The sequence below is a fragment of the Gobius niger genome (genome assembly GCF_951799975.1).
Source record: "Gobius niger genome assembly, chromosome: 4".
Lineage (NCBI taxonomy): Eukaryota > Metazoa > Chordata > Actinopteri > Gobiiformes > Gobiidae > Gobius > Gobius niger.
Window position 1 is genome coordinate 10,444,664 of NC_136855.1, and position 22,543 is coordinate 10,467,206.

The 22,543-nt window shown below is 42.1% G+C and overlaps 1 protein-coding gene across 1 annotated transcript in view; it reads right to left on the minus strand.

The window, feature by feature from the left end:
* adamtsl3 (ADAMTS-like 3) overlaps window positions 1-22,543 on the minus strand; it is a 272,825-nt gene that overhangs the window by 68,291 nt on the left and 181,991 nt on the right. The window contains exons 8-15 of the mRNA XM_079555014.1: window positions 15,243-15,317; window positions 9,212-9,369; window positions 7,797-7,908; window positions 5,134-5,272; window positions 4,678-4,728; window positions 3,114-3,324; window positions 2,473-2,620; window positions 1,259-1,343 (exon numbers count right to left, since the gene is read on the minus strand). Coding sequence (XP_079411140.1) covers window positions 1,259-1,343; window positions 2,473-2,620; window positions 3,114-3,324; window positions 4,678-4,728; window positions 5,134-5,272; window positions 7,797-7,908; window positions 9,212-9,369; window positions 15,243-15,317 — 979 coding nt within the window. The remainder of the gene's footprint in view (window positions 1-1,258; window positions 1,344-2,472; window positions 2,621-3,113; window positions 3,325-4,677; window positions 4,729-5,133; window positions 5,273-7,796; window positions 7,909-9,211; window positions 9,370-15,242; window positions 15,318-22,543) is intronic.

Consider the following 22,543-nt stretch of genomic DNA (forward strand, 5'->3'; position numbering starts at 1 on the left):
AAGGGGGCATGGCTACGCCAAGGGGGAAAATAGAATCTTTGGGGAAGAATTTTTTTTAGCTATTTTCTGGTGGAATATAAACTTATTTATCACACATAAATAAAGTGTAAATCGGACCCACATGGATATTTTCTCACATCAGATTGTTCAGTAGAAGTGAAAAAAACGGCACTTGTAGCTAGCGCTACAACATGAAGCATCATGTTAGCATTCTCCGTGATTTATGTATTCATGGGCTGTTGAACAACCTTGTTCCTCTCCATGTCTCTGTATCTTTATTTAGTAGAAAACAATATTCATAATTCAGCGTTTGTTAAAGTAGTTTTGAATAATTAGAGAAAGTTTCGATTTTTCTCCAAACTGTTTTCCCCCTTAACTGTTTTAAAACATGACCATATATGGGTGATTCCAGAGATGCCGTCTGTATCTATACTGGGGATAGAAACAGACGGCATTGCGTCATAGAAGAGGGGCGTGGAGAGAGAGTCACAATTTTTCACAGTTTTCTGGCCGACTATAAACATATTTATCACACACCAATGAAGTCAAGCCAACATCATGTCCAGATGGATGTTTTTTTTTCACAGCAAATTGTTCAGTAGAAGCAAAAAACGGCACTCCTTAGCTGAGGTAGCATGAAGCTTACGTTAGCTTCCCGCTAGCATTGTCCGTTTTTCAGTATTTGCTGTTGGACCACTTTGCTCCTCTCCATGTGTCTGTCTCTTTATTACGTAGACAAATATAGTTCAGCATTTGTTAAAGTAAGAAAGAAGTGAAGAAAGTAAAGAAAGAAGCGGAGAAATGGGAGAAAGTTCATGTATTTTCCTCTACTTTGTTTTCCCCCTCTGACTGTATCTGCATCTGTGTCTATAACAGACAACTTTCCATGGCCTTAAAGTAGGCAGAAACTGATCAATATCTATCTCTAAAAGTCTGAAATTACATAATTAAATCAAATTGCCTTTTTGGCCAGCAGCACTTCCAAACACACTGAATAATTTAAAACATTACACGGCATCTTTCAGTCGCCAGATGATTTTTTTTTATACTGTTACAGTTGCTAATCATTCGTTAGCATTTTAGCCAAAATCCCTTGCAATATAGCGATTTTGCTGTATTTTCTGCTGTACTCCGTGGTTGTAGTAATTGCTGTTGCCTCTCGGTGACAGTAGAAAGGTAATAGTTTTTTCTTACTTTCTTTCCCAAACGCTGCATGAAAGTGCTTTGGCTTTTGCAAAGAGACTGTTGTCTTACTCACGTGGGTTCCTCTGTGGCGATGTGGCGCTCCTCCAAACCCTGGGCCTGTTTTAACCACGGCTCTTTGGCTTCCACTGGGACAGACTCTGACAGGAGACATAGAAAATAGTTTTTTTTTTTTTTATAGCACCCTTTTAGCTTTATTTTTTATGGTAGTTTGCATTATATTTTCCCTTGGCTTTAATCTACAACCCTTTGCATTGCTCTTGTGGTTTCAATTAAATGCTATGATAAATATCAGCCTAGTCTTCAGCACCAGGAGGCGACATCGATAGTGTGTGAAAACACTTGCGTCAGCCCGAACACCAATAGGTTGTATTAAAATAAAAGATCGTGGTAAAGTGACTTTTTGGAGAGTATACAGGGTGGGGCGAGGGAACTTCCCGTTTTATAAAAGCCTGTGATGATGTTAATGTAACACGCTGTGGTTGAGGGAGCAGAGCGCCTTTGCCGTAGAGGCCTATTTTTGTTCAGTTTAGCGAATATTTGTACATTCCACCCCGGGTACTTGTGAACTGACTGTAAATAAATGTGTAAATACATTTGTAAACATCTGTCTGTTTGTGAATATGTAGTCGTCCTATTGGTTCATCACATTGAGTCAAGATATTATGTATTAATACCATGGTCTGGGTGAATACTCGATTCTGATTGGCCGGTCATATGGTCAATAAGGATAACATTAAATTAATCAGAAATACAGTCTAGACTTTGTTAATGTTGTGAATGCCTGAAAACGGGTAATTTTTGAAATACCTACAAAAGTGTGCTGGCACATTTCTAACAACCATCACTCAGGTGTTCTATTTGATGATTTTACTAAGTCGAACTCAAACAAATCATTTCCATGGATATTTTGAGAGGCATTCCCCGGGCGAGGGGACTTAAACTGGCCTGCGTACTCGCCTGATTTAGCCCCCGTGATTATTTCCTGTTTATGTTTATCTCCAATCCCTGGTTTATAACAATCGTCCACAGGTCCTGAAAGACTTACAGAATAACATCCGAACCGAAATTGCCACAATACTGGTCAACATGCTTGAAAGAGTAAGCTTTCAAAATGGCCTGAATCAGTGTATTTGCCGTGGAGATTGACATTGAATAGACATTCTTTTTAAAACTGTGTAAAATTAACTGCTCAATGTTGGGTGACAGGAAAAAATGAGAATAAAGAGTTTTGAAACGTGTACATTGGTCCATATAACCTGTGTTTACCTCTCGGTTTGTGGCAGGCAATGGGGACCAGGCAGTCTTCTTTCACGTGAGGTTTGACAGAAGGATCACAGCCGCCGATGTGCTGCCCCCGGTGGTCAATGCAAAGAACTACGCGGTACCGCAAGCCCCTTCCGCAAGTCACTGTGCACTGCAATGAAATAAGCAAAACAACACTATACATCAGTGGGAAGGAAAAGAACACCGTGGAACATCCTCCGAGACACAAGGGGTAGTGGTGGGATCCAATGCTATTAAATATATTTTATGAACTGCATAGTTTTGCTTTCACGTTACTGCGCCAGAGGGACCCATAGTTAAGTGCGTTGGACAAAAATATGACCTAAAGTAATTCTCAAAAGCCTCATACAAATGAGAAGAAGTGAACAAATAAAACTATACTGTGTGTAAATAACAATAAAAACAATAGATTTTGATTTGTAGATAGTTCTCCCCTAAGGCATTTCTTGCTGATAGCCAGAAGGTATTGTTCTCAGCCTTATTTAAACAGTCCATGCGCCCTCTAATGGCAACAATACTGTTTTGCGCACAAAGATATTGCATCGTGTTTTCAAATATTTACGTCCAACGCTAAGATGTCCAAGAAATAAACTCTTTTGATTTGAGCGGGATACCAAACCGACCTGGGACCACTCCATGGCGACCCACTGTGGACAGGGGAAGGCGTTGCAGATCTGCCGCGTGATTGGCCGAGGGACGTGTCCACACCTCCAGTCCTCGAGCGGAGACAGCTGCCCCCTGGTATCCTCCTCCACACACTGCACGCTGCGGTCCTGCCAGCCCCCCGACTCTCCACAGGACAAGGAGCAGCGCGTCCACGGGCCAGGATCCCAACTGAGGTCAACAAGGTCAACAGGATCACCCACACACGTTTCTCTGCATGATCATTTACCAAAACCTGAATACATTTTCCGCATTTTCAGGTGAAGCAACACCCTCAGTGGGGAGCTGTTAATGGGATGCTAACAAATTCATGGCACGATCATCTCAGTTTGAGTAAAACACAGCATGTAAAAACAAACGATGGACAGAGCTCCAACAAAGGTCGGCTTTTGTGGTGAACAGTATCTATTTTTGGATTTTATTTCTCCCTTTTAGCGATGCGAAGTCACCGCATTGCTAAGAAGTAACTTTAAAGACCAAGCCCAGCTCTGCTCCAGCGCCCCAGTCTAGTTTTCTGCCTCGCAGGTTGATTAGATTCGATCATGCGGTGGATCAGTGGCGTTTTCTTGCACGAGGACAACAGTGTGCTCCTTGGGCCAAGTAATGCGGAAACATGTTAAGTAACAACGAAGGAAAAAGTAGGAAGTGAAAATGCTACTCCAGGTATGTTTTTAATGGTGGAGCAATGTTTAAAGGGGCTATAGGGAGTTTAAAAATGTTAAAATTATGTATTTTCCTCCCCCTACATGTTCCAGCCATGTCCTAATGTGTGGACTGAGCTCAGACCTGTTCACCACAACTGCCTCTAAAATCCTGCACTGTCACTCAAAAAGGTGTCACTTCGGGTCCGAATTGCCGTCTTAATATAGAAGGTGCAGTTATACATATGGCCTGAGGTGGCAGTAGTGAGTATAAAATGGCCAACTTGCATCCAGCCCCTTTAAGTGTGGGCAGCACAGTTGTGCAGCGGTTAGCGCTCATGCTTCCTGGACGGGGCCTTTCTGTGTAGAGTTTTCATGTTTTACCCGTGTCTGCGTAGGTTTCCTCCGGTTTCCCCACTAAAAATATGTACAATAGTCCAGGATGTTTGATAGTGCAAGTGTGTGACCACGGATGCAAATTAGCTCATGGCAACAATCTGGTGCGCCATGTACATTAACATGCACTGTCCCTACCAAATAAACCAATAAACTATAAAGTATTTTTTTCAAAAAGCCGATTTTACATAATATGTTCTCTATACACCCAACTTAATGTGGAAGACTGTCATTCAAAATGGTGATTTTTAAGAAATATGCTAAATCTAACCTATTTCACATGGAAAACAGCATGGCAAAACCCACAGACAGTAATTTTCACCTGCGGAAAAGCTTAAAAAGCCTCACAATTATACAGGATTACCACAGACATGGCAACCGTGCCCATATGAAATCATTTCAAAGTAGCATAATAGCCACCAGCAAAAACTGATGTAAAAAAACACATGATCGAGTACTAAGGTTTTTTTCTATTGAGCTCACTCACCGAGGCAGTGGCTGAAAGTGGTCGTATGGCATCACCTCTTTGAATCCGTCGCTATGGGAGACAAGAATAATACAAAAGGTAAACGTTACATAAGGTTTATCGCATACAGAAGGGGGTAAATAACAGCTGCTCTGGGACTGGGCCGCTGACAGGGCACTATTACGACCTCTACGCTCATAATGTATCACCGCTTTGATTTAAAATGCAAATGAAGCATTTCAGACCGCCATCTTTAGCCTATTGATCAGGCTCTCTATTGATCCAGGTCCAAGCGTTAATAAACCGCTCACGTTCTGTTTTTCCATGAAAGTCAAAAGAAAAGCTGCGGATTTGGACGGTCAGCAGCGAGAGCCCGGGGCAGTCAGGCAGCCTCGGGGTTAAGTCCAGGTCAGAGGTGAAATCGACCAATCACAGCCCATTATACAGATTGAATCGACCAATCAAAAAAAACTGTACCTGTCGAGGCAGGGGTCCATGTTGCACTCCCTCAGTTTGGGCGTCGGTTTGGTGTTTTCGGGAAAGCTGCTGCATTGGTGCTCTGGGAAGGTCTGGTTTGAGCGGATGTCAAAGCACTCGGCTGAATTCAATTGGTAACCTGCACGGAGGAGTAAGGTGAATGGAAAAAGTAGTGACTCTTAAGTGACAAAATGTGGGTTGAGTAATAATAGCTTTATTTAGAATATTAGGTGAAATGGCTTGCCCTCCAAATTCTAGGGGTTGTATTCAAGGTTAACTACTCAGAAAAGTGTATGCTGCCTCACGCACCAGTGGCGTAGCGGGAAGAAAGTTAAGTACGTTTTGCCCCAGGACATGATGTGGCCAAAGAAAGATTCCTGCATCCTTACACTCAAAGTTGTTTGACATGGAATTATTCAGTCGCTCTCCATACTGTTTTTTATGAAAAACATGACAAAAAACCACCTGTCACCACATTGGATAATGTTGTTCATGTAAATAATGTCAAACTGAACCCAAACTAAACTAACAAAGCAACTAGCTGCTGAGTTATCCTGCCTTTCTCACTTATATTTAAATTAGAATAGTGTTAGTATTTTGGATAAACTGCTAGCAACTGTGATTAGCTCACGGGTGTAACATAATGCAATACAAAAAGGTGCTGAGTGTCTTTTGTTGCCATTGTTGTCCACTGCTTTACTTTATGCTAGTTTTAATAAACCAATAGCCAAAGCTGCCCTGGGATACACTAATCCTAAAAATAAATATGTCATAAAAATTTGATCCTAACGTATGCGGACAGCAAGTAAGCTAGTCCGGGAATCCATTAGCATGCTCAATGTATTTTCCCTATTCATCTTATTCAGGAAGTCTGCGTGAGGTGGGGGACTTGAGTCACATGACTTGACTCAGCCGTGTCAGACTTAAGTTGCAGTTTTCGGGACTTGAGACTTACTTGACAGAAAGACAGAGCAATGACTTGACTTAGGACTTGCCTTTTGTGACTTGAGACTTAACCCGAGACTTGAGGCTAAAGACTTGTAATGACTTGCTGTGATATTATATTTACTATTGAGTCTAGTTTAATTGTTTAAAGACAACAGCATTCATTGTGTAAAACCAGCACATCTATGTTTACATAATGGTAATTAGGCACATGCTTTTTCGGTTTCCCGACACAGCGCTTCCAATCAATACAGCGGGAAAAGCCAGGAAGAAAAGTGAGTTTCTTTGCAAGTATTAAAATGTTTTCAACAGTGAGTGAAGAGACAAAGATTCATAGACTTTAGAGAAGTTTACTGAGGACAGGAAAACATGCGAGACAATGGACTGTACAGCGCAGGCAGCGCCTCCAGGAGTTTGACGTGAACACAGTAATAGCCAGATTCATTGACAATAATCTTGGAGCTCGATTGATCAAGCAGTGGTTTGCTGTAGCTTGATGCATAAGAGTCTGTTACATTGGCAATGTTTTTTTAAATAAACTTGCAGTAGATGATTAGAATGCGCGATGCAAATCCTCATTCTTTCTCATCTGAGCACAAACACATGCGCAGGCACCACACAAATGTTTGTACAGCATTTTAGTGGCTCTTTTACGCAGCCACACAGAGGCCAGTGACAGCAGGACTGAAGGCTGTGCGGAATCTACTTTGAGCAGGGGCAAATCTGAGTATACAGGGGCGGGGGCATTGTAGGGGAACCCCTGACTCAGAAATGGACAGAATAAGCAAGTAGATTAAACTGAAAAAACTAACTCCAATGTGGGCGACTTGAGGTGACCTGTCGACTCTAGTGTGACTTGACTTGACAAAAGCTATGACTCGACTTGACTTGACCCCATGACCAATGGACTTACTTGGGACTTGGACCTTCACGACTTGCATTTAGTGACTTGCTCTCACCCATAGGCTGTGAAAAATAATAGACAGTATCTGCTCACTCCCCATTTGCCATAATGACCACGTTCGAAAGGGAATCCATGGCAGATTTACAGACTCCTCCTACCCAGCTCCGACCGAGCATGTTGCTAAAATGGGCCTGTAGCTCTAATGCTAACGGCCTGTCAAGCAAAGTCAGGCCCTCATTCATATACAATATTTCTAAAATGTTTCTTACGAAAACCAGCCTGGCGTCTTTAATGGTAGCTAACCCAGTGTTATCACAGGAGCAATATCTAGCTGTAGAAAGTTTAAAACAATTAAAAACCAGGCTTTACAGTTGTTTAAAATGTGTGTAAAGTAAATGCTTTCTAATAGATAACTAGCTTGTTCTGCCGACATCACTTCATCATCAAACCACAGAAATTATATAAATGCCATGAAAAAGACAAAACATACTGTGCGCCTGTTTTCCCTTTCATGCGTGTAGGATGGAACGATCAATTTAAATCAGGTCTGGAATTTGAAGGCTAACAAAATGTGCGCATTTGTGTGAACAGGCTCCGATAGCTAAAGGCAATTCTGTGATTCCTATGATACTGACCCTCTACAACCCCACCACACACACACACCACACGCATACAGAAGCAAAGCAGGGGGCATGTCTTGCCAAAAGACACAACAATATATACAGTGGCCGGAGCGGGTACAGAATGCAACATCGCCAACCCTCCCGTCATGAGACGACCACATCACCTGAGCCGCGACCCACCACCCACTGACCTCCTCCGCAGCTGACGGAGCAGGGGAAGAAGTCCGTCTCTCTCCACTGGAATCGGATCGGCTGATAAAACAAGAACTGCACCACCGTGTCCTTTGGGCCGCCGTACTTCATCTGAAACAAAGGGCCGAGAGTAAAGGAAATGCTGGAGCGCAGAGATTCAACAACAACACAGGTTGACCTGACAACAGGAGGTTTGGGCAAGCACAGAGGTGAGCTCGTGAATATATGGACAGAAGGAAGCCAAAGTGGAGCTGGCAGGAAACACCACCAAGGAGGAGATTTATGGACGTAGTGAAAGAGAACTTCTCCTTAGACTAGATGCAAGTTGGTCATTTTATACTCTCTACTGCCACCTCAGGTCTTACACGTAACTGCAGTCTCTCTATTAAGCTTGTGCATGACGGCACTTAGGACCTGAAGTAACAACTTTTTGATTGACAGTGCAGGATTTTAGAGGCAGTTGTGGTGAACAGGTCTGGGCTCATTCTACACAATGGGACATGGCTGGAACATGTAGGGGAGGAAAAACTTAGTTTAACATTTTTAAACTCCGTAGAGTCCCTTTAAGTCATTTTATTTTAGATTAGAGGTCGACAGACATGCCGATTTTTTGGGGGATTTTTATTGGCCGATGCCGACAAGCTCGGCCAATATTTCCAAATGTCTGGTCTATAATCTTGTAAAAACATAAATATTGAAGCATCAAGACTGTTTATTTATTTTATGTTTATGTCAACATCAACACCCATGTTATTTTGGTCCTTTTTACTTCTACCCGAGCACAATATTTAAAGGTAGCACCGCTCTCTTACTTACCACCTCTGCTGCATGACAACAATAGTTTATACCCACAGTGAGAGATAGTACAGGCGTCTCACTGTGAACCACCATTTTATCACTTTAAGCTCTTAACCCCCGCCTTAATCGAGCACATTTTCTCCAGGCCTCATTTGAAAGCTAAGGCCTACAAAACTGATTGTAACGTTTTTGTTGCGTTGTTTTTGTCACATTTTTGAAGCGTTTTTGTCGGGGGGGTTTTCTAGTTGTTTTCATCGTGTTTTTGTTGCTTTTTCATCCTCGTTTTCATTTGCTATTTTTTTTTCCAACAGGAGAAAATGTGCTCGGTTCAGGTGGGGGTTAAGAGTTCCAATTGGTCTTGGTACAATAGTCCTCATTTAAATAAAGTCCATTGCCTCAATAACTATGACAAACCCTGTCAAAGTGAATGAAACAGTTTCGGGAGACAACGGTAGAGCAGCTACGGAGCCTCTGGCGTAATGTACCCCTCATTTAAAATACATGTTTCGGTGCTTATTCGGAGCTCACTTTCTGCTTAATTCATAATAAATGGAGAACACGGAGAGATGAACGGCCCGGGGCTGTTTTTGCCGGTGTTGTGCGTTGGAGAGCTCACCCTAATATTATAGTCGGCGCCGAGAGGAGAGAGAGCCTTCAGCGTCTGCCTGTCCGGCCCTCGTTGGAAGTCCAGCGAAGTGTTTCCTAAAATGAAGGCGCCCGAGGACACGAGGGCCGTCTCCTCCCTCCGACCCGGGACAGACGCCGCCTCGATCACTGCACAAGCACACGGAAGAGAACACACAGAGATTTGTTATAGAAACCGTCCTGACGTGCATTTTTTGCAATTTGGAAAAGTCTTTTCAATATTGGATTTGCGATACATGCATTAAATTAAATAAGGATTAGATATATGATATACATTAGGATAGAACATGATTAAAAGGGGGGGCATGATGTTTTTTGAAGGTACTTGGTGATCTCTTCCTGATTTTCAACACAATTTCACCGTAAGCCCCTCCCACCGTGCCTCCCCTTCGCTCCCCTTTGCTGTTTGTGTGGCTGTAGTGGAGCTATGTGTTTATACTTTGAGGTAAAAGCACTTCCTGGTCAGAATATATAACTCTTCTACCAGGATACCAAAACACATTATGGTAGATGACGCTTTTATTTGGATGATACTGACATTAGAATAAACGCGTTGGCTCGTTTAAAATAAAATAAAGCCACGTACAAATAATTTTAAACATAACAGTCAAGAGTGCCTCAGAGTGTGTTGGTCAGCTTTTTCCATCTGGCTGGATATATTTTTTGCTTGTTTTAAAAGTAAAATTCACCCATTTGCACTTCCAATGAGCACCTGAAAGGGTATAATGAGTATACCTTAAAGGTGCATTATGCAAGTTTTGATGCGTAAAAAATAAAGTCGATATTTGTGCGTATTTAACCTTGTAGTGACCCAGTGGCTTAAAGTGGTCTGCATGACGCCAACACTTTCGATCACGGTGGTCTTAACGACGCTCCAGGATCAATTGTTTTGTAGGTTTTCTGGTGAGAGGGTCCGTCAGCAGGGAAAACCTTCCAAACAATTGATCCTGGAGCGTCCTAGAGGCCACTGTGATGGAAAATAAGGCGTCATGCTGACCACTCATACAGCCACATGGTCACTACAAGGTCAAATACTTACAAACATCAACTTTTTTTTCCACTTAAAAGTTGCATAATGCACCTTTAACCATATATTCATAATTTTAACATGAGGATCAATGAAGCGCCACCCATCTCTATCTTTTCTAGTTCACCATTGGATTATGCTTGATGTTTGTATGTGACACTGCATTATGACACATCGCTTTATTTAAGTTTGGAGTAGAACTTCCTTAACAATTTGAAAATATTATATAAGAGGAAGAAAGAAGAAACAGCCATCCCACTTTTAGTTGTAAGCAAATATTGGGCCTCGGGGGCACAACAACAACAAAACAAGTGCGGTAAGAGTTTGTGACAGAAACAGAAATTAATTTTAACTACAAACATGTGCCCCTTTTATTTTCACTTCAGATCATTTGGCCTACGAACTGCCAGAACAAATAGCTTTGATTATTTGCATTGCCCTAAAGCCGTAATCGGTCTCTCTTGTCAAAGTTGTTTGTTATTTTTAGAAGTCTTTTGGTAAAAGGGAGGAAAGGTATTTTTTTTCTGCCTTTGGTGCTTGCTTTGTCACAGACAGTGGGAAAGCTTGGGAGTACAAGACGCAAAGTGATGGATGATTTGTCAATGCTTTGACGGCACCAGATACATATGAATAAGGAAACCTGGGTGCAGAAATATAAAATTGCTTTTAGGGGAAATTAGTTTTGTAAAATGTTTGGAAGTCATTTCAAGTGAGACACTGCAGGTGAGCGGGGAATAAAACACATTTAGAGATATTACATGCTGCTGGACCGGTTTGAAATGTGCCCTGTGAACTAAATCCATCATGCAAAACAAGAAAAAATCACAAATAGATGTTTCCGAAACCATTCAACTCTACTGCTTTGTTTAATCATTCACGAGTTGTTCTGGATATGCCAAAAAGCTGCATTGTTGCCTGAAGCGTGACTCTGATCTCGCGTGTATCCTCCTGGCTTTTCCTGATCACTGATGAAAGCACATTTTGTTTAGTCTGAAGTGGATTTAGTTCCACTTGTTCATACTTCTGAGCTAATGATCTTTCCCCTGATCCGGCCGTGAACCTGCGAGGCCAAACAGATGTGTGTGCACTACACGCTTCATTTACAACTGAAGCAAAGAAAGAACAAACGCTAGACACAAAGGGAACGGCCTCAGTCAGAAAAGTCCGCTTTCCGGTACAGATTAATTGAACAACCTATTCTTTTCTTTTCTTTTGGGAAAATCACTCGAACATGAAGTGCCTACACGGGCACCAAAGATAGAAATGACGAAGAAAAGTGAAACGTCTTGCAAAAATGCACGCAAGGTACTGTGGTTTTTGGAATATTGAGCACACCTGAATATACTGTAAGCCACGCCTACTACATTTGGAAAGAAAAAGCATTTTATAGAGACATCGGCCACACTGGTCAATAAGGCACAGCTTATTAGCACACTGTGGCCTACAGGTACATTTACTTTTATAAAAGTGTGTTAAAGGTCCTATATCATGCAACATCGACTTTTTGGAGCTTTTAGCCATATTGTAATGCTATTTCCTTATTAAAAAAGTGGTTTTGACTTCATTCACGCAGTTCTAAGCAATCTGAAGCTCTCTGAGCAGCTGCTCCGCCATCTCCTGATAAACGACTGACTCGTGACACTCTGGCGTTTTTTACGTCATAGTGTTAAACAGGAAGCGCCCGACGTCTGTAATGTAACGCCTTACGGCCTGATTTTAAATTGTAAAACAACTTCTTTATTATTTCTGTTATAAGAACAAACAAAAAAACACACAAAAAAAGGAAGTGCCCAAGCATCCGCGCTGCCCCTGCGGCGAAAGCAAACACACCCCTGAGCGTCTGAACAGATTTCATCCTTGCACCGAAGGTTGTGAAGATGGAGCTCTTTCTAACCTACTCTGGACACACCTGTTCTTTTACTTAACGATAACGTCACGGAGAAATGTGCGTTTGGGAAGGTACAGGACTTTATTCAACCTTCCTAAAGAAGAGGCCACTCACCAGACTATCAGCCAGAATAGTGTTTTTCTGTGACTGTCTCTTGATGGATGTTTGGTGAACCTTCGCCAGAATCAAAGTGGATTAACTTTTATAACCAACGCGAGTCCCAAAACGCAAACACCCGATGAAGTGGCCAGGACAGAGCGGTGAGTCAATCAACGCGCGTTAGCATGTGTGTTAGCGTGTGTGTTAGCCATTTATGAAGCTGTGTTGCAGATGTCAACTCCTTATTGCTGTGACTCACTTATAGCTGTGACTCACTTATTGCTGTGACTCACTTATTGCTGTGATGTTCTATTTCTTTTGCTGCTAAAGTTGCATGGGCAGATTAGCTCGGAGAGAGGGGGCGGAGAGTTAACTGAATCGAAGCGTTGGGTCTTCCGGGTTTGCAAAATACCCCCAGAAAATTCTACAAAAAATAGTACTCCATAGTGGTAGAGGTACAATATATCATATAAATGCCTATAGTGTACTTTGGGAAGGCTAAAATAGCATGATACAGATCCTTGAAGAACTTATAAAGTTTATCATTTCAATTATATTATTATTGAAACCCAGTCAAACTGAAACGCTCCCGGGAGTTTCCGGAGAGCTGGGTCCATGATAAATTGCTCGAGGCAGGCTTTTGATGCCTTTAGCCGCGCTTCGCTTTGTCCCTCCATAATATTCCAGTGGTGAGAGAATTAATCGCATTTATTTTGCACCCAAAGCCACGTTGCAGCGTGGGAGGGCCTTCTACAGCCCCACACCGCGGATAGTGATAGAGTGATAGAGTATGCCACCTCTTCGCACGACACAACAACTGCGCACAGCTTTATGTATAGATTTGGAGCTGTTATTGCGTCTTTCTCATGTCAGAGGTTCCTCAGAAATGAGTGTTTTTGGACTCCCTTGTATTAACTACAGGTGCATTGTTGATAACATGACACAATATTCAGCTGACCATAACAATCTATAAACTAGCCACATCATTGTGTCAGCCGCAAGGTTCAAAGCGTGTGAAAAAAGCATCGGTTTATAGCCCGTGGGTATCACATGCTCTATAACAGTCACGAACCAGAGCAAGCTTTCACTTTCAACAGCATGCTAGCAAATTGATGGCGTCGAGAAGAACCCATTTTGGGCAAAGAATTCAGGGATGGATTGTTGCTTTTGGGCAAAAGAAGAAACAACCAAAGTGAAGCTGACTAAAAACTGTGTGAATGAAGCAAAATGCTACTCCAGTGTGTGATAAGTGAATGGTATAATGAGGCTACAAGCGGAAAACTGTTTATTTGTGCATGATATGTCTCTGCTTTCTGTGTCTATAATAATAACACAGCTCAAACAGACAGAGAGGGGTGAAGCAGGCTATGAAGTGAAAGAACATAATCCGTGGGTGAACTGATATGACAGATTGAGGCATAATCCGTCTCTCTTGTACAATGGTCGCCTCAGATCTAGATCACAGAAACAGCCGAGCTTGGCGATGTAAATAAGGCGTAAGCGATCCCGCAGATCAGAAATATTTGTTAGGATAATGAGTGAAATTGAGTTGAACTGGATAAGCAAAGCGAAGCAAAGTGTCTGTGTCAATTGTAACTGTGAACTCAAACAGCTCAGTCCAAATGACGTCCTGGACTGTACGAATATACGTGGAAAATGAGCCGTACTTGTACTGACTATCCCGATGAAACCAGTCCAAGCACCTGGTGAAAATTTGACAAGTCTTTTAATCATATTCCATTTCACGATCGTGAATGAGACTTCCTTCCTCCGTTCCCGTCCCGTCCGACCTTAGCGCTCCCCACTTCCCCACTAGAGTCCATGAGAAACCTGCTATAGTAATCCCGGGGTCACTGTGGCTCCATTGACCCACACGCGTGCAGTAAATCGCGCGTGTCCCAGGGGCTCGGAGCTGTCAGGAGCAGAGTGTATTAGCAGGGAAATGGTTGTTGATGCCGCCGTATTAAGAGCTCGATGTGGGCGTCTTAAACTGACAATAAATTGCGGCGGAAAACCCATACGACAAACTCGCACACCCACGAGACCGCTGCGTGTAAATCATGTGGTTTAGTCGCCGCTTGATTTATTTTCCATGCAAAGCTGAGGCTGGAAAAGACAATATGGGGGTTTGTAAAAAATGACAAGAATAGGCAGTTTTTGAGGTCCTCCTTTACGTCGATGTAGATCAGTTTTTGTGGTACAAAAACATGCTTTATACCTACCACAACATATTTCTATTGTGTTTGGGGAAATGTCTGTTATGTCCGACTTTATTCTCTAGGACTCTGAACAGGCTGCGTCTTTGAATCTTTCTCAGCTGTAAAGAAATTAAAATGTGGCAAAGATTTATTTCAGTACTTTATTTTGGACTCTGACTTCAAGAACGAGTGTTCAGCGGTACCGCCACAAACAGAGGAAAGTGTAACATACCCCTTAAGCTATCAGCCGCCCATTACTAATACAATCTAAAATATTTATAGATTTTCTTGTTTTATTGAAATCCCCAGTTCAGTCACTTGCAACTCTCACTGTGGGAATCCCTGCTCTACGTCCTAATTACAGATGAGATGCAAATGGAAACATTTGATTGGAAAGTTCTGTCCACTTACGTAGACTTCAAGAAAAGAAACACGGATCCTTAAAAACTTTAACACCTATAGAAGACAAATAAGCTGTCACTTAGACTAACAACGTGAAATAAACAATTCAAAAGTTATTGCTTTTTTGCCTGAACAGGGCAGTAATTTCCATAAAAAGAAAATGTGTATTTTAAGATTATGCCAAGGCATCTTTAAGACGCCCTTCAAACCTTCAACACGTGATTACAGCACCAAATTGTACTTGTTTACTTGGTTTTAATTATGAAGAACTGAAGGGTGTCATAACAACGCAATTGCAGTGGTCTGAAAGTGTCTCCTCGTCTCCTCCGCTTTTGTTTTTGTGCTCTGGCGATAACGTGATGGCGCACTTAAATGAAGGATCACTCACTCATGATGTCCGGTCCTTTGGCGCTGATGCGGAGGAAACGACTCCCCACTGGCACCTCCAGCACAGACTTCACCGCTGAAACACACACAGACGAGGCGGTTAATGAATGTGTGCCATACGAGCACAAGTCCCCTACACAGACTACCAAACAGAGCAAGTTTACATCCTAAGCCCATACAATATTCAGGGACGGCTGGTATCAATGGGCTCGGTGGGCCACTCCTGTCATTATGTTGAGAAAGAAGCAAGCAAAAATGGATTATTCATTTTGTTTAGTTAATTTTGTATCATAACTAATCAGCAAATGTCATTACTGTGTATAATCATTGTGGCTTTATACATCTGATCACCATTTTTACCACAAGACCCAAGAACAAACACTCAATGACAGTAATCGATAGATGGCAGTGCCGCACAGTCCCGACTCAGGCTCAGGCTCAGGCTCAGGCTCAGGCTCAGGCTCAGGCTCAGGCTCAGACACACAGACACAGACACACAGACACACAGAGACAGACACAGACACAGACACACACAGTCTGGGCCTATCACAGAACCCGCAAACCACACTGAAGTCTCCGAGTCCGGGCCTATCACAGACTCCTCATTGGTCACATTCACTTGCACGCGGTCTCTGTAAACACAATGGTAAACTAGCAAATACCAGTGGATTATTCGGATAATTTTAGTGTTTTTGACGACCCCTTGCAACGGGACTTTTCACTGTTTCACCGGTGCCACAAGATGGAGTGGGGAAGCTGCAGTGTGTTTGTGGAGTTTGCTCCTCAATGCTACGGGGGAGTCCATGTTTACACCACAGTTCACACCAGGGTTCAGGGCTATTGTTAACTTTAGCACGACATAAACTATTCCTTTATGCTCGCATATCATTGTGCTCAGTAATAGTCTGCTGTTTAAATGACGTTACGTAGCTGTTTCCCATAGAGTTAACTTTTGCCTTGTTGTGTCTGTAGTTATACTGCATGTCTGATGCTCTGAGCTCTGGGAATAAGAGTTGTCTGTAATGCTAGTCCCGTGGGTATTTGCTGGTATGTGGTTACATGCTTCTTTTCAGTCTCACAAGCAACAGTAAATGCGTTTAAGTAGATCTGATAGTTTGACACGGGGTGCAACAGCCCCACCTAGAGTTTACGTCACCAGCCGCCACTGGCAATATTGGCCTTTGTACATGATTAGTACAAAATCTATCATTGACCCACCCACCCCCAAAGAAGACATAGTTTTGGACATCATATTGACAATACCAAAATCAATCAAAACAATTGTGTTTCCCCAGCTGCAGTTCTAACCGTCCCCATTCACACTCCTCACGATGGGGGCTGGAACTGTGGCAGTGCCCTCTTTTCTGTAAAGTAAAAATAAAAAGCTACAGAAATTACGCAAAATTCCAGGTCAGCTACCAGCCAGAGAAAGACACACTTTGGTTTGTAAAATATGCACTACAAAAGGAAATTGGAGTGGTGAAAACCTAAGGGAGTCACTTATCTAAAGAAACAGATTCCAGCGGCTGCATGGACCTTAATCACGAGAGACAAGGTGGACTTTATTGGCCCCACGGGATGTTGTCCTCGGCCTCTACCTGTCAGGAACAGCGGGAAATCACAGAGCAGTGCCCGGTGCCCTTTCTGGGTCAAGCTCAGGGTCAGAGGCGTCGATCTGGAGTCATGTTCGGTCGATGGGAGGAACTGGTTCATACAAAAAGTTCAACTTAATTGAAAATCTGCATATTTAATAAAAAAGCAAAGTAAGACCGCAAAAGTGCAAAAGAAAAAAAAAAAATCTATTATGTGTACGTACGCAAATCTTATATTTGTCCAAATCCTGATTTAATATTACAGTCCTTTTTATTACTCTATTTGTTATTTAGCATTTAAGACTGTTTTAAGTGTACTATAGAGCTGCAGTGACAACACATTTTCCCTTGTGGATCAATAAAGTACTCAATGTCTTATTATGAGTCTTGAAAATATCATTTCATACTTAAAAACAACATCTCCAGTTCCAATGCTCCTCTCTCTCTCCCCTCACAGACTTGTATCCCAGTCTCCATACTCCGTCTTCCGCATTATAAATTCACCCATAGTCTCCGCTCCCCTGGGATCTTCCTATGCTTTTTATCTCCCTTTAACACAGCTCCTGCTTTACAATTTTTCATCTAATTTTTCTCGTTTCACCCCCTACCCCTCAACAAGCCGCAAGGTCGATGCGCACCGCGTGAACTGCATTTTGCCCAGCGTGAGGTGGTTAAACTGTCACTTCTGATAAAAGCTTTCGACACATTGGTTCTGTCAGCCGCACATCACTTTGGGGAATATATCAAAATGCAAATGAATGTGCCACGACTTGAGTAGGAACATATTGATGCTGTGATAGGGATGCCTGTTGTGGGATGACCAGGGTCATGGATTGTTATTGCGACGTACACCAGATGAATTACTTGAAGAATGGTCTGCGTGGGTTTCATGCTAATCTGTAGAAGCAAAATGTAAACAAATATATCAATGTAATGGCAACTGCGACGAGAATCTGTACGCAGCCAGTATAAGGAATTGCAAACATTTTGAGAAGGAAGCGCGTACATTGGGAGAAGACGAAGCACAACAAATGAGTAGTATTTCTTAAGATGAAATCAGACTTAGTTTCATCAGCATGTGAGATCCCTACCTTCATTGGAATTATCATTACATGGAATACTACACAAATTCAATCAATCAGCAAAGGGTGGGCCTGGCTGTTCAGAGCCACATCCTTTCTGCACAAAAGAAAAGTGTCTGTACACACATGGATGACAGGTTACGGATTGGCGGCAGTGGCACAGCTGAACCAATCGCAGCAGTAGGTAGATTTGTCTTGTAGCATTTGGGTTTGGCATCAGGTGAAACATAGTAATACATATCAAAAACACAGACACACAGGCATGCACTCAGCACTCATGCACCAAAAAATCTGGGACTGTTCCAAAATTGAGGCTTGAAAGTGACTTCAAGTGAGATTGTCCGGACTCCCGAAACTAGCCCAAAACTGTCCCGAAAATGATCCTCGCTCCCAATCAGCAAAGACAGACACGCACAGGACTGGTTAGGACTGGTTATTATTGTCTGAGAGTGCGAGAGCTCAACGCTGCACCTCAGTCTGCAAAGGCCACCGGCGCGGCAGCACGTTTGATTTCTGCAGACAATACATCGATCTGGGATTGTGATTGACACAGGGGTCGCTGTAAACTTTGAGGACAAAGACGTGAGCTGCAGTAAAGAGGCAAGAAGGAAGAATTTCAAATGTGCCAGTTTTGGAACATATGTCTGTCTTTCTCTCACATATAAAACGGCCACTTCCTCATTTTCTCCCTGTGTCGCACTCATCGCTGGGCTAAATTAAATTGGTGAATTGCGGAAATAACACTTAAAACACTCCTCTGCTTGTGCTGAAGATGTTGTGTATGCATCGGTACACAACGTGGTGTGCAGCCGTCTACAGCCCAGATATCAGACCATGTCATGCACCAGGATACATGAGGATTAATCTATGTCACTGTATCAACAATAATACAAATATGAATGAATGGGTTTTTTCACCATCTCCATAGGCATTTTTTAACCTCTTAATTCCCACCTGAACGGATCCCATTTCCTCCCGGCTTTACCCTAATCAAAAAGCTTCTTGGGAAAAAAGCACCAAAACAGCCACAAAAAATTAGAAGAAAACAAGTATGTAAACTCAACCAAAAAGTGACAAAAATTCTACAAAAATGTGACAAAAACTTAACCAAAAAGTGACAAAAAATAGACAAAAATGTGACAAAAACTCAACAAAAATGTGACAAAAACTCAACAAAAATGTGACAAAAACACAACCAAAAAGTGACAAAAATTCAACAAATAAAATGTGAAAAAAAAAAAAAAAACATAAAAAAGGTGACACAACACAGCAAAGCAACAAGGCGAGGAAAAAGATCAGTTTTGTGGGTCTTAGCTTTCAAAGGCGGGTGGTAAGAGGTTAAAAGAATAGCTGCTGTTCCTATAGTGTCTTGTTCCAGATTGGAGCTGACTAAACTGCTTGGACCACAGATCTGACCAGGTCCTGGACTCTTATTTGTTTTTATGCATCAATATATGTTTGTGGTAGGATGCCGGCACTGCAACCTGCCGTAGGAGCCTCCAGCACATAGTGAGAGCAGCAAGATCGTCATTACTCTCCATTTTACTCCATGCACCCATCTCAGGAAAGCTGACGGAGGCGCTGATAATAACGCCACATTTCTGATAATGTATTTTACACTTTGACTCTGACCTTTTAGGTCGCAATAATTAGTACTGCTCACATGTGGAGAACATGAAGACATTGATAAAACTATGTGACTCAGCCCAAAACACATTTTTCCCAGAAGAATTCAAGCATAATAGCAGCTACTCCTCCAACAAGGCAGGCAATAAATAGAATCCTAATTGAGGAGAACTGGAAATGACCAGCTCCACAGTACAAGAGTACAAAGATAATCACACAATTAGTCCCATTCAGAACATTCTAGAGTGCACGCAGGACAAAAGCATATTTTTCACATCATCTTTTGCCTTATTTTTATATTGAATGTGAGGCGGATAACTGTTAAAAGCTTAAAACCAGCTGTATTAATTCAACCCCACCCAGGTACCCGTCTCAAACCTGGTTAAATGGAAATGATTTTGCTACAAAGGGAAACGAGGAAAAGTCAATTACATGTGTGAAAATCACAGCACACCAAAGGCCATTAGTGACTCTGTGACAAGCAAAAAATTGTTACTTGTGCAGCGTTTTGAGAAGATGGATTTAGAAATTCTTTGTGTTTTCTTGGCACATCAGGACCAAAATAACCCAGTGCAGATGACTTCCTATCATTTTCTTCAATGGAAAGCTTCTGTAAGATTGACAGCGTTCACAAACATCTATGAGCATATTAAAGTCTGTTTCCTTTATTTCTCACATTACTGGATCTAAAATGTCGACCGTTTACGCCTGAACTTGTTAACTTCCTCCATAAGAAACTAAGGACTTGGCAACTGCAGCAAACGTCTGTGGGGTAATTTGGGAAAAAAAGAGAAGAGAAAGAGCCAATTTTACAGAGTCTCTGCTAACAAGCCAATTAAAATTCACAGAAAGGGGATTGCTGTTCTGCATGCGTGAAACATTCTAAAAAACCAAAGCCCAAAACAACTTTGTGGAATTACAAAGTTTGTTTGACCTGAGCTGGAGTGCGGCTACCTCCGTTCACCTTCAGCCTAATGAGAAAATCCATTATAAATAAACACTCATCAAAGTCTTAATTGCGGGGATGCTTGAGCAGGGCAAATTTGGGACCACTTCAATAGATCAACAGAGGAATTAATTGTCCATTTGTTTAAACCTCTGCCTCAGTTTTAGACGGTGATTAGTGTCAGCTCAGAAGTCTATTAAATAACTGAAGGAAAAAGGAAAATAACATTTTGACCATGAGCTACGTCCTGCTGTCTGTGTCGAGTGGTTTAGAACGTCATTCAGAAAAGATTAAGGTAGACATCGTCCCCATCCCAAAATGTGTCCTCGGAATTTATTTATTGTTCGCTTCAATGGAAATTAAGTCTTTGGTTCACCCTCACAACTCACAAGAATTACACAAGATAAAAAAGTACATTCCCCGAACTTTTCACTTGCATAGATACAGACGGCATCTCGTCGTAGAAGGGGGCGTGGCTTCGCCGAGGGGGAAAATAGAATCTTTCAGGAAACACAATTTTCCCTCTTTTTAGCCATTTTCTGGTGGAATCTGAACTTATTTATCACATACAAATCAAGTCAAGTGTAAATCGGGCCCATATGGATATTTTCTCACAGCAGATTGTTCAGTAGAAGTGAAAAAACGTCAGTTGTAGCTAGCGCTAGCTAACCGTTAGCATTAGCCTGATGCTAACATGTAGCATCATGTTAGCATTCTCCGTTATTCATGTATTTATGGGCTGTTGAACCACTTTGCTCCACCCCATGTCTTTGTATCTTTATTTAGTAGAAAACTATATTCATAATTCTGCATTTGTTAAAGTAGTTTTTCAATAATTAGAGAAAGTTTAGATTTTTTCAAAATTGTTTTCCCCCTAAACTGTTTTCAAACATGACCATATATGGACGATTCCAGAGATGCCGTCTGTATCTATAGATCGTGACGATGGGAGAGTGTGACCATTGTGAAAAGCCTTCTCCAGCACATCCCAAAGACTCTCACTGGGGTAAAAGATCTGGACTCTGTGGTGGCCCGTCTACATGTGAACCTGTACACCTGGACCTGGCCAGATCAGACTTATTTTTTTTTTGTCAGGCAGCACAGCAATACAGTATGCTACTTGCAGCGTGTTACACTCATGCTTGCCTTGCAGACTGACTGCAGGCACAAACAAGCCCTTTTACACCGATGTAGCTAAAGGAATTCTCTAATAGTGCCCTGAGACCATCAGGTCAAACACAACGAACGCATGAGGCTCGACATGACTCATTATTTGGTGCACCGCAGTCTAGTATCATTTGCAAAAGGTCAGCGCGCTAAAATAAATATTCTGTGTTGGATCTTGGGCGGCTGATTGAGATATTGGCATATTGGTCTGCAGACTCCTCAACAATGCATACAAGATTTGGAGAGGACCGGTATTAGAGTAAGACAAGGCTGCATTCCCCATATCTCTGTGCAAAATACAATAGATCAGCTCACCGGCACGAAGAACGCGCGGCACAAATTGAGGGGGGAAAGAATCAACAGTTGACACTACTCGATGTTTGTACTGGAAAGAAAGGATGGGCATGATTCGCCGTGACTGAAAGTGAGAGGACTGTGCTTCATCGCAGCGCTGGCAATATCACAGTGCTGCATAATATGAGGACTTATGTAGCTTCTTCGATGGTCACAAATGTCATATTCAAGGCAGATCTGCATTATTATCTTTTTTTTTTTTTTGCAGGGGATCCAGTGGACCATGGATGATATGGTGCACCTACATATGCACTGCCATCTACCTTTTTCCTGTGCAGTAGGCTTGGCTTGATAAAGTAACATTCTTTGTCCAACAGCTAAGTCTAAGGAGTCTAAGGACAGGGGACACCCGCGCCGCTCGTCGCTACCTCCTATTGGACATTATATTTGCCTGGATTCACCTGAACTTTTAATGTCATATCTATTGCTCTGTTTTATTGCCTTAATGTTTGGTGCAGCCCTGTGAGGCAACTTCTGTTGTGATATTGGGCTATACAAAACCATTAAACTTGAAACTTGAAACTAAGTGGACGAG